This window comes from Canis aureus, chromosome 29, assembly GCF_053574225.1.
Source record: "Canis aureus isolate CA01 chromosome 29, VMU_Caureus_v.1.0, whole genome shotgun sequence".
Lineage (NCBI taxonomy): Eukaryota > Metazoa > Chordata > Mammalia > Carnivora > Canidae > Canis > Canis aureus.
In genome coordinates this window covers 9293667-9306702 of record NC_135639.1, presented here as the reverse complement: position 1 = coordinate 9306702, position 13036 = coordinate 9293667, and the positions used below count along the sequence as shown (strand labels likewise).

The window sequence follows — 13036 nt, the reverse complement described above, 5'->3', positions numbered from 1 at the left end:
GAGAAGGTGCTAGAGAGAGGCTCATCCCTGGGAGGAGGCTTGGGGGATGCTGGGGAAGAAGGAGGCAGCAGGCATTGGGTCAGAGACACCCAGTGACCGGGAAGCCCTCGGGGCCGCCCTCCCCGGCAGCACTGGGCACAGCCCCTCCCGCTCCGGGGGGCTCCAGCCGCAGAGGGCTCACCTTGCCCCACCCCAGCCTGGCCACCTGGAAACAGGGACGGACTTCTGACTTAGTGCGGCACGTGTGCTGCCACATGCTGTCATGGTCTGCGAATGTGCCCCGGCGGGTTGTCCCCGGCAGCCTTGGCCGTGCTGCGGGGCTCACGGGGCTCAGGAAGGCCAGCTTGGGTTCGGCCCGGTCCCTCTGCTCCCGGGTCACGGGAGCTCAGTTCTCAGCCCGGGTCCTTAAGCTTTTTGAAGCCCCCAGACCCTGGGGAAAATCGGCCGTGAGCTAAACGTCATGTCCAGAGAAGAAAGCACACGTACACGCACACGGCATGCTGTGCGGGCCGCGGAGCCCCGAGGCGCAGGCTGCGGGATGGGCTGAGAGCAGCGTTCTTCCGGCAGGAGCTGCCTTTTCTTTGGCTCCATCCTCAACTCCAAGGGGAGGTTGGGAGCCCGGGCTGCGTGTGCGCCCAGGTCGGAGCAGGTGCATTTCCTCTAAGGGCGACCCTGCCCGCCCGGCGAGGGGACGCTCAGCATCCAGCAGGGAGGCGCCCACGAGGGAGGGCCGCAGGGCCCAGGGCCGCGAGCTGACGGCCTCCTCGCTTGGCTGCTGCCCCCCAGCCTTCGCCACAGCCCTGAAGAGCCTCTATCTGAGCGAGGTGGAGATGAACATGGATGATGTGCTGGGCGTGCTGGCTTCCGCACACATTCTCCAGTTCAGCAGCCTGTTTCAAAGGTCAGGAGGCGCGACAAGGCGTGGGCCAGGGCCGGCCCCGGGCCGGGTGGAGGGGGTCCTTCTGGCCCGTTCATAGATCGTCCCTCTTCCGTGGGCTGGGGCACCTGGGTCCCTCTGCAGAAAGCCCAGCGGTGAGTCTGCAGAGGAACCGAGGCTAATTCACACGTTGTGAGCTCACACCCGAGCCGCTGCTCCAGCAACACGCTCCTTCCAGCCAGTCAATCTTGCCTCACACGGCCTGTGATGCAAGTGGGGTGTCCTCTGCCTGGGAGATCCCCTGCAGGTTTGCAAAGATGACCTCCCAGGGGGGCGCAAACCGTGCTCGGTTTATCAGTTACACCCGTGTTAGCTTAAAAAGCTGCTCATTTAGCGCACACACCCCTCAGCTGGTCATTTGAAGACAAGCTGACTTTCCTCCGTCCAGGTTTATGTTTCCCTCCTGTTTTTCTTTGTATAGAGTATTTTCATTCTTACAATTGTTACACACCGTCGTCGTAGATCTTTCAGAAGAGAGAGAACTGCAAAGCTCAAAGTCCAAATTCGCCCACCGATCTGGCTGCCCGTTTGGGGGCACAGCCTTTCTCCTGGGTATTCAGACCCCGCTGGCCCACCTGGGCCAAGCAGGGGGAACCAGGAGGCGTTTACAGTGGATGGGCATCGAATGTGAAGACTTGCTCGTCTCACCAAGGATTGCGTGGGTCCATGGGCACTGAGAGAATGTGTGAGGTGAAGGTGTGAGGGCAAAATGTGGCCCTGAGGCTTGAGATTCAGAGGCTCCTAGTTTTTTGTTTTCTGGGTTCTTTTCTAAAGATTTTACTTATTGATTGGGATGGGGGCAGAGGGAGAGGGAGAGAGAGAATATTAAGCACACACTGTGCTGCTGAGTGCTAAGCCCGATGTAGGGCTTGACTCCACGGCCCCGAGACCATGACCAGAGCCAAAATCAAGAGTCAGACACTCAACCACTAAGCCACCCAGGTCCCCAGGGCTCTTTTCTTTTTCTTTTTTTTCTTTTTTTTTTTTTAAGATTTTATTTATTTATTTGAGAGAAAGAGCACGCAGGAGAGCATCAGCAGTAGGAGAGGGAGAAGCAGGCTCCCCACCAAGCAGGGAGCCCAACGGGACCTTGATCCCAGGACCCTAGGATCATGACCTGAAGCTCCCAGTTATCATTAGACTTTTTCTGCAGAGCCAAAAGCAACTTAGGGTGTGAGCAGCAGGGGCTGTGCTCAGCCCTAAGATAAGCTGCCCATGCTCTCCATGTGCCTCAGTGGTCTCAGCTGTGAAATGGGGCTCCACAGGACTTTGTTGGGGGTGAGGAGGTGTGGACATGGAGGGCTCTGAGATGGAGCATCTGCTGGAGTCAGACATTGCCCTCAGCTCTTGGCAAGGCTGACCTCATTGACCCTCCCTGAAGCCCTAGGAGGCGGTACGTTACTATGTCCACTTCATAGTCAAGAAAACAGAGGCGTCATGCGGTGAGTAACTTGCTCAAGGTCACAGTAGGGCAGCCAGAGCTTGCAGGAAGTCAAGGAGCCCCAGAACCTGCGCACCTAACACTGTCCTTTTCTGCTTTGCTCAGGTGAGGTGGTAGTGTCACCTGCTTGTTGGTGGACTCACCCTCCCTCCTCCCTCCCTGCTGTGGCGTGTGGTCGAGGCAGGGTTTGCTTGGGGCCAGTCACCTGCCAGTTTATTCTCTCACTCTTCAGTCACTCACCTGCTCCTTCAAGGACGATGTCTTGGGTGTCTCCAGGACACCGGGAACAGTGAGGACCACAGGGTCCCTGCCCTCCAAAGCTTCCTGCCCTCTGGTCTCCAGGGCACAGGAAATGAGTAAAGTGGAATGAAGGATGGGGATCCCAAATGGAACATTTTGTGTTACGGATGATTAATTTCAAGTAAATAGGTTCCTGTGATTAACAAGAACAGTTCTTAGAACTCCTCTTTTGCTGTGTCCTGTAATATTACTCCATTCCCGTAACATTTAGGAAAGGGTAAGTGAACCAAATGGAAAAATCATTGATGGGATTCGTTTTTCTAGACTATTTTGGCGTTTCCCTTGGGCTTTTCCAGGGATGTGTGCCTACTGCAGTCACGTCCTGAACACGGAGGTGGTATCTTATAGCTCTTTGATTTCCTGATCCCATGATCCCCAAGAGAGGGGATTCAGGGCAGTGATGGTCCACCTGGCTTGCTCCACCCTATGCCTCAAGATCTTCATTTGAAGAAATGAATGAATGAATGCACTTCCTGTCCAAGTCAAGAGAGGATATCAGCTGCTCTGGGGAGGGCAGGGACAGGATCTCTCCCGAGACTCTTGCAGAATTCAGGCACTTTTTATAGAGTCCACACAGCCAGATTCGGCTCTGAAGCCAGTATCTCATTCTTGGGGCACCTGAAATGACTCAAGAGTGTCAAGAAGCCTCAACAGGGATGAGCTCTCAGAGGCCTGGATGTGACAACAGAGGTCACATTGAGGGGACCTGAGTCTTGAAAAGGTGCTCCAGCATGTCAGCCAGGCCTGGCCTGAAGGGTGAGTGGCTGTGAAGTGGGAGACCAGCCGGTGTAGGCAGAGCCACGTGTAAGCAGAGCCATGTCGTGCAGGGTCTGGGGCTAACTCAGGAATCCGGGCTAGACCTTGCAGGTGATGGCTGCTGGGCTGGGTTTTGCTGAGATTTCCCAAGCCCCGTTGCATTGCATGTGTCACCCATCTGCAGCTCCGTGTAGCCTTCACAATAATGACAAAAATCACAGCTTCCTTGCTCAGGACATTCCTGAGCTCAGGACATTCCTAACTATTTCCTGGTGCTCTGATATCTCTGACCCGAAAGCGGAAAGGTCAGCCTCCCTCCTGCAGCAAGGTCTGCAACCACTGTCATCTGCCTGTCAGGCCTGGCTGCCCCACCTCAGGCCCAGATTCAAAGCCCCATCTTGCTCTTAGAGTCCGAGCCCTGGCTTTTTGGGGCTCGGCCAAGAATGACTGGTTCTTCATTTTCCTTCTTCCACCCCATGACTTGTTTTCAATGGCAGAGAAGCAAGGCCTTTGGAGATAGTGAGCCATCGTTGCGCTGATGAGCAGAGCTAGGCCGGCCTGGTACAGTTAGGCCTTGCTCAAGATTCTCCGGATAGTTGTGGCAGGGTATTACAGGTCAGATCCAGGTGGGCCTTGCCCACAGCTGGCCTGGCTCCCACCTGCCTTTGAGAGGCTGCTGGTACAGTTGGCAGGGGTGCGGCAGCACAAGACTCAGTGTGTGTGCATGTGGTGGTGGTGGGAGTGCATGGGTGTGGGTGTGCGTGTGTGCATGTAGTGGAACGGAAGTGCCCTGGTCACTCTGATCGCATCACAAATCCAGGTGCTGGACCAGACCCCAAAGGTCATCTTGGCTGAGTTCCCAGCCAAGCACAAAATCACCCAGATGGCTGCTTAGGTCTGGATCACACACAGCCAAGACCGCCCGTCTTCGGGGGGTGCAGTGTGCGTGCTGGTTCCATCTGGTACTATTCCTCGGTTTCGTGCATCACAAGCCTGCACTGACACAGCGGGGACCACGCTTGCTGCGTGCATGCACATGTGAGCATGTTTCAGGTTTTGCTTTGTGTCCCCTGATCTGGGAAAGCCTGGCCATCCCAGTCCAGCCTGGCCGATGAGTCTGATAGTGAGAAAGGGGTACAGGTGAGCATGTCGGCCTCCTGGAGCACTAATTTCCGTACCTCAACTCCAAGCCCAGCTAATTCCGTTCACATGTCTCACTAGCAAAAGCCAGCAGCTAAAGAGCACTGTGCCTGGGGAGCAGCAGAAACAATCTCCAGCACACTCCTTTGGCTCCCCGGTTCCCACCTCTGCCACCATCCTGGAGTTGGATGCAAACCTCTCTGAAAGCAGCCTGGGGCCCTCCAGGAACCGCGCTTCTCTCTCTGCAGGTGTGTGGCCATGATGATGAACGGACTCACGCCAACCACCATCAAGAGCTTCTACGTGGCTGGCTGCAAGGTGAGGATAACCAGGGCGGAGTGCGCCACACCTGGAGACTTCTAGGAGCACCCCAGGCCCTGGGATTTTACCCCACACCCCACCGGCTCAGCTCCCAAAGATCTACCTGAAAGCACCCGCTTACGGGTACCAATGGTTGATTTTGCCAAGTAAACAATTTTAAAAATCATTTTATTTTAAAAGGACATTTTAAGACCAATTTAAAAAAAATTTTTTTTTAAATAAAAAAGCCTTCAAATCAGGGGGATGAATGAAAGCACAGCCTTTCTCATCAAAATAGCAGACAACTTTCCAGAACATTCTTGTTGGAGTCAGGAGAAACTGTCTCCCCCACCCTACCCCACCCCCGGGGCCCAGTCACTGTGTCAGTTCTGGGAATAGATGATGTAACCTAGGGTCTCGTTATCAGGGGGAAACACTGAGACCCAAGGAGGGGAGCGGTCTGATGTGGGTGACAGTGTCTGAGTGGCGGTGCTGGGCTCGAACCCCAGGCTGCCTGACCCAGCCTTCCTCTTCGAGGCCACCCTTGACCTGGGTGGACACTCACACTGTGAAACAGGCACATCTGACCGTAACATTTGGTTTGTGCACCATCAACACGTCACAAGCTCTTGCAATGGCATCTGAGAATGTGCTCGGGGCCTGTTTCGTTAAAGACAATGCAGGGTCCTCCACTCCGCCGGCTACTAGAAAGTCACTCTGTGGGCAGCAGCTTTGCATTCTGGTCAGCAGTTCTGACCAGCACATCTGGGCCGCTCTTTGGCCTGGGAAGGACTGTCGCCCCAAGGACGTGCAAGGTGTACCGAGACCTGTCAAGGTCCCTGGCCCTGGAAGAAGGTTCTCATTTTGTTTAGACTTTGATGTCAGGATACGTGCCCCCTACCAGCCTCAGAACTCATGTGGGGTCCACCCTGCAGACCCTTCCAGGATCAGTGACTGACTTTAGCCCAGCGATTTCAGTGTGCAACCCTGTGGTCAGACCTCCAGGGTTTGCTCCTGGCTCTGCCACTTGCTAGTTGTATGACCGTTGTTGGCAAGAGCAGTGATCTTGGGGCCTCCGTTTCTCCATCAGTAAAATGGGGATAATTAAGGGAGCGACCATGTAGGACTGGGGTGAGGGTTAATTTAAATCAACCTAGTGCAGGGCTGGGAGCATAGCAAGCACTCTAAAAATGTTGTCTGGGGCGGGCTCTGTATTTTGAAGAAAAGGTTCCCGCGGGTCTGCTGCAGGACTGGCCCGAGAGCGCGCTTGTAGCATCGTTGCAGACCAGCAGAGGGTGCTGAGAGTTCAGGGATCTCCTTATCAATCGGCTTTTCTTTCCCCTCTCAGTACAACGAAGAGCAGCTCATCACCGCCTGTGAGAAGTGGCTGGAAATGAACTTGGTCCCTCTGGTGGGGAGGCAGATCCACCTCCGGAAAATCCCGCAGGAGCTGCTTCACAGAGTGCTGCGGTCCCCCAGGTCAGAGCTGGTCCTCAGGGGGGCCGTGTGTGGGACCAGGAGTTGTCCATGCAGTGGGCCTGGGGCAGCAGGGCTGGGCCTGGGAGGCAGGTGCTGCAAGGGGGCGCACCCACACACCAGCTGGCCAGGCCCGATGTGTAGCACCTGCTCCGTCCCAGACCCCCCACCTTCTCGGACAGCCAGCCCCAGGTGGGGGCCGAAACGTGGGTGTAAGGGGGTGGGGCCGGGGCTGGGCTCCCTTCTCATGCCTGCTCTGGGATAGGGACCCTCTGGCTGCCTGCTATCTCGTTACTCACCTGGTGATTAATTCAGTAATTGCCTACGTAATTAAAAAAAAAAAAAAAAACCATCCTGACAACGTTGATAAACCTTCCCTGTGGAAAATGGAAAGTAGAGAAAAGCAGAAAACAGAGCACAAAGCCTCTCCTCCTCAATCAGTTCCTATCTTTAGCCCTGATTCCTCTGCTGAATCGCTCTGACCCCGACGTCTGTTGGGCCTGACAGCTCAAGCCAACACCCAACCCTTGGGGCCCTGCCCTGTGTTCCTCCAGCACTTGCTCAAGCTAGAGCCCTGGGAGTCCTTGTGCACACCACTTGCCCTCACCCCCGAGGGAGACACTAACCCTTCCAGACCCAGCCCATCACTATGGGCTTCTCTCCTTAGGCTCCAGGATGGAGGCCAGACCTCCACCAGCTCTTGTCTGGACCACCGCAAGGACCTAGTCTAACTCAGAGTCTTGTGTCTTGAGCCCCTCCAAGAGCATCTAGCCAAGGGGCCTCTGCTGTGCCCATCTGCCCCTGTGCCTCCCCAGCCACGGGGCATCCACGGGGCTACCTTAGACTCCAGCCGTGCTGAGCACCTTGCCACCCCCAGGTGTGTTCTCCCTCCTGCCTGAGATGCCTGGCTCCTTCCCATCCTTCAAGTAATTCACAGAAACGTCCCCAATGCTTGACCTTTTAGGTCATTTCTAGTGTTTACCAATATAAATATAGCGCCTTGGTGACATCCTTCAATGTACATGTCTTTATCTCAGATTATTTTCCCATGTTAAATTTCTAGAAGTGCCATGATGAAATCAAAAGGACTTTCTGGTCTTGTCACAAGTAAAAAGTATTTTTTTTAAAAGATTTTATTTATTTATTCATGAGAGACACACACGGGGAGAGAGAGAGAGAGAGAGAGAGAGAGAGAGAGGCAGAGACACAGGCAGAGGGAGAAGCAGGCTCCATGCAGGGAGCCCGACATGGGACTCGATCCCGGGACTCTAGGATCACACCCTGGGCCGAAGGCAGGCGCCAAACCGCTGAGTCACCCAGGGATCCCCAAGTAAAAAGTATTTTGAAAAATATTCTATTTGAAAATAATTTCAGACTGAAATGAAAAGTGTCAAAATGGTACAAAGAATATTTATGTTCCCTTTACCCTGTTTTGTCCAATCTCTGCCACTTGCTTGGCCATCTGCACCTGTATGTGCTTACGTACCCACATCTTGTTTCTGAACCCTCTGGGGGCAAGGTGCATACATCATGTACCCTTCTAAATGCTTCAGCGTTTATTTGCTGATAAAAAAAATTTGATCACAATGCAGTTATCAACTGCAGGGAATGTAGCATCGATGCTAATACCTCACATCGTTGGCCCAGTGCTCTCCTTTATAACATTCGTTCATCCGATGCAGGGTCTGGTTTAGGGTGACATATTGCATTGACTTGTCATGACTCTCTGGGACTTTTTAAATGGCTCTTGATACCCATTGCCAAGTTACCAAGATTGTGTCCTCTTTGGGTGAATTTCAACAGTGAGAAGTAAATTCGACTAAAGATGTTAGCTGTGTATTAGAAATTGAATGTTTACTCATGCCTATGGGATGGGAAGCCTTCTGAATGCAGAAATTAGATGGGGACAGATTCATTCCACTGTTGCTTTGCATTTACTAAGTGGCTTGGATGCCCTCACACCTAAAGAGAAATGAAGTTGGGAGAACAGGGTTTTGGTGTTGAGGAAGACCCCCGCCCCGGGGGCCCCGGGTGGGCTCTGGTGTCAATCTGCCCTACCCCCTACTGCTTTTCCCCACATGTGCCCCCCCCCCCACTCCACCAGAGCAGAGGTTACACAACCATTGAAGAAAAGATAAACATGGCATCCCTTAGACGTTTCCTAACACTGTCCCTCCCTTGGAAAGACTGAGCTGTCCTGCCCTGGAAGCATTTAACCAAGAAAAGGGAAAAACTGTCTGACCACAGCCAGAACCTTGGTGATGGGATGGGCCTTACAAAACGTACACGAGGCAGGAAAGAGGTCAAGCACTTTTCCACGCCAAGTGTCTAGACTCACCAGCTCGGGGAGACATGACTGGTGTGGGAACTGGGTCCTGCTCCTCCGGCCCCTCCCCCGGGGCTGTGTGCACACAGTCCAGAGCCATCTGCTGCTCGAGCGGCAGGAGGGGAGAGCCCCGTGGCCCTGAGCACGTCACCAGCCCATGTGCCCGGGAGGCACCAGGCCGACGGCTCCCAGGCCTCACGTTCACATCCCTGGAGGCAGCTTCTCCTCGCCTGCCCCTTGAGGTCTAGCGGCCACCTGCTCTGGAGCTGGAGGGAGCGAGGGGAACAGAGGGTGTCGGAAGAGGGGGCCTGGCTGTACCCGGGCCTGGTGGGATTGTTAGAAATCTACCCGGGCCCGGGCTCCTCACCTGCGCACACTCCTTGGCTGGTGGATCTGGCACCTTGGACCGCAGCTGATTAAGAACAAACCTTTGGATGGGTTCACTTTTATCAAGCACTCTGGGGTATGCGCTGTGCTCTGTGCACTGTCCCTCCAACCCCACAACCCTGGGTGGTAGCTACAGTTATTGGCCCTAAGATAAGAGAGATGATAAGAAGTAGGGCTGGGCTCAAGCCCAGTGATCAGGCTCCAAGGTCCAGACTCCCACCCTCCACGCTGCACCGCCTCTTCACGTGTCCCAGAGGCCAGGCCTCCCAGGCACCAGGACTCAGCTAGGACTGGGTTGTCCTGGCGAGTCACAGGCCCCCAGAGCGGTGTGTGGAATTGCCAACCCTTGAGGGGTCAGGGATGTTGCATCCCCCGAATCCCCAGGGGCCTGCATAGTATGGACTGTGGTCATGGTGTCTGGGTCTCTGAGCCTCCTGGGAACAGCATCCAAACACTCAACTTCCGGGCCATTCCCCTTCCCTTTCTGAAGTCTCTTTGGCTTCATCTTTCATTGGGTTTTGCTTTCGGTTTTGTAAACAGCCTCGCATAAAGTACACACGGTTTTCCTGACCTCCGGAGCCTCTGGATTTCATTTCTTTGCCTGGGCCTTGGGTTTCCAATTAAGTTTCTCCTTAGAGGTCATCGCTAGGTTACCCTGTTCTGTGAACTCTAATACCATGAAAGCTTCATTCCAAGTTCTGCTTTTCTGGAAACCAAGTTCCTGCTAGACTTAGAAATGGAAAATTCAGCCAGCTGTCCAGTTCCTATCTGCATGGAAAGCTGCCCTGTAACCCGAGCTCTGCCCACTTTTCCCTGGCTTCCTGTCGGTGATACCACCAGTCTTGGGGGCTCAGGAATCCCCAAGAGAAGCCACCCCTGTCCTCCCTGGCGAGCCCATCGCACAGCTTTCCTTCCAGTATCTGGAACACCATGGGCCATGGCTCTCAAACATAATAGTTCCTGAAGCTGATGCTTCTCTGGCTGATAGCGACAATACCTACCAACTGTTGAGCGCTTGCGGTATACAGGACACGGGGTGGGTTATTGGCCTGACTCCTATGGCCACCCAGGGAGGTGGATATTACCTGTGTTATCACCTGTGGAATGGAGGTTACGGGAAATGAAAAGATTAGCCCAGTTTCCCCCATGCAGCGTGAGATTTGGGATTTGAACACAGATTTGAGTGGCCTCAAAGCCCCAGGTCTTAAAAAAAAAAAAAAAAAAAAAGCCCCAGGTCTTTACCAGCCCAGTCCACTGCTGTGCTCTGCATGAGGACTCATTTTTTCTTATTGATATTCAGGATTAATAGGGATATTGATAGCTATTTTTTATTATAAAAACACTTAAAGGTAGGAGGATAATAGAAAACACAATTGGAAGCCATCTCCCAAAATGAACAATGACATTTTGTCATAAGAAAGAAAACATAACCAATAAAGCAGAAGTCAACTCCCTAAAGACAATCAGACCATTGTCCTGGGCCTGAATAAACCCGATCCATGTGATTATATTCTTACTACATATATGCGTGTCTACAAATAATGTGTAATATTGTTTCATAAAAGCTTAAACTTCAAACTGATGTTCTTATAGTGGCCGTACTGGTCGACAGCTTACTTTAATTTACTAACCTAAAGCGATATGTTCTCTCCATGCTGTTACTTACATATCTAATTAACATTTTAAATTTGATGTTGCACAGGGTTCCAGTGAATAAATAGCAATTTTTCATCCTCTTCCTAATGGGCTTTTGTTTTATTTTGCTTTATTTTTTGTTGTGGCAATCAGTGCTGCCATAGACACCCTTGTCATGCTTTCTTCTGTGCATGGATACAGCTTTCTCTATAGTCTATACTCAAAGGGAGCCCTTTATTATTTATGTAAAATTTTCTCAAAAAAATAAAAAAGAGACAGTGTCTCGTTAAAAACATTTTTCTCTTAAAGAACAAATACCAGTTACATCCCAATGACTACTAGTGAGCACCAATAAACACAAGTAGGACAGCCCAGATGTTCACCTATGTCGGAGGGAAGTTTAGGGTCTCTGAGAGCTCTGTGAGGCCATCAGAGCATTAAGTGAGAATATGTTTGAATGTCCTCAGGGAAGCAGTACTTTAGGGTACTGGTACTTGGCCTCAAGCTGGAGGGAGGGTTTAGGGCGCCTGGGTGGCACAGACATTGAAACGTCCGACTCTTGGTTTTGGCTCAGGTCATTATCTAAGGGTCCTGAGGTCAAGCTATGTGTCAGGTCCCATGCTGTGTGCAATCTGCTTGAGATTCTCTCTTCCTCTCCCCTTGTCCCTCTATGCCCCAGCCCCATGCATTTTTTCCTCTCTCAAATAAATAAATAAATCTTTAAAGACAGGACTTGTGATGTGATGAGCCCTGGGTATTATGCTGTATGTTGGTAAATTAAATAAAAAAAATAAATAAAGGAAGAGAAAGAAAGGGAGAAAGAAAAGGAAGGATGGAGGAAGGAAAGACAGAAGGAAGGAAGGAAAGAAGGAAGGAAGAGAGAGAGGGAGGAATAAAGGAAGGAATCGGTATACCTTGAAAAGAGTACTTGGTCCACTGTAGCAGCTAAAATATAGGTTTGGGTTCCCTAACAGACACTCAAAATATTTGTGACTTAAATAAAATGGAAGTGTATACCCTGAAAAAAAAAAAAAAAAGACAGAGGGCTTTATTTGAACAATTACCCTCCACAATAAAAACCGGGACGCTGATTCATGGAACCAACCCCAACAACTCCTCCTGTTGCTGCCTGGTCCTCTTGGTGAGGTCCCAAAGAACCTCTAGGCTGGGGGGCCTCGGGCTTGGATTCTGCACCGGGAGTCACATAGCTCCCCAGCCCAGGGGTGGTTGGTATCTTGGTGGAGTTCTCTGCAGGTGCATCATATACTAAGTGGCTCTGTGACATCCCCCCTCCTGCCTCACCATCATTGCCCAGATGGTGACAAATTTGGTCCTGTCTGGCCAGAGTCAAAGCCCATGCATCTGTAGGTGGCCTGGAAACAAAGAAGAACAAAGAGATGTTCTACTGTGACCAGAAATAGCGTGAAAGGTGGGTGGGTGACATTTCCATTACCCTTTAGAGTCACCACTTAGCTTGGGGCCCACCCACCAAGACTACTCAAAGTGATGGGTGCAGAGGCTCTGATAGGTTTTGAAACCAGCATGTCATCTCTGTGGTCAAGATGGGAAATATCAAAGAGTTTAAGAAACATTAAAATGACTTCTTAGATAATCAAGTTGTCAGAGGCTTCAGAGAAGGCCTTTGGGAGATACCCTTACTTTACAGAGTTGACGTTGTAGGGGGTGACATCCTCCTTCCCACCACCTGTTTCTAGGTAAGAAGTATCATGCCAGTGCAGGCAAAGCGTGGGCTCTGCAGCCAAGACCCAGCCCGGCTGCCTAGGAGTCAGAGCTGCCGTTTGTTAGCACGCTCCTATGTGCCAGGCCCTCCGCTAAGCAATCTGTGTGTGTGTCGTCAGCTCCATAATGTCAACATCCCAACCCCCAGAGCCTGTGAATATGTTAGGTTGCATGGCAAAGGGGAAACAAGGTTGCAGGTGGATGACCTGGAGCCCAGGAGTGTGTTCTGGATTACCCGGATGGGCCTAATATAATCACAAGGATCCTGGCATGTAGAAGATGAAGGCAGGAAAGTGAGAGATGGAAGGAGATTGGAAGGTGCTGTGCTGCTGGCCTGAGGATAGAGGAGGGGGCCACGAGCCAGGATGTGAGTGGCCTCCAGAAGCTGGAAAAAGCAAGGAAATGATTCTGTATAGAGCTTCCAGAAAGAATGCATCCACACCTTGATCTTGGCCCCGTAAGACACATTTTGTTCTTCTGACCTCCAGAACTATAAGATAATAAATGGATGTTGCTTTAAGCCAATTGGTTCATGGCTATTTATTACAGCAGCGACAGGAAACAGCCTGCCACTCACACAGCCTCTGAGCATCTGCTG

General features: G+C 52.0%; 1 protein-coding gene across 2 annotated transcripts in view; it reads left to right on the top strand.

Annotated features, from left to right (window-relative positions):
- The window catches only part of BTBD16 (BTB domain containing 16), a 55246-nt gene that overhangs the window by 12679 nt on the left and 29531 nt on the right, over positions 1–13036 (top strand). For both annotated transcript variants that reach the window (XM_077877352.1, XM_077877351.1), the window contains exons 7-9: positions 787–901; positions 4823–4892; positions 6223–6353. In XM_077877352.1, coding sequence (XP_077733478.1) covers positions 787–901; positions 4823–4892; positions 6223–6353 — 316 coding nt within the window. The remainder of the gene's footprint in view (positions 1–786; positions 902–4822; positions 4893–6222; positions 6354–13036) is intronic.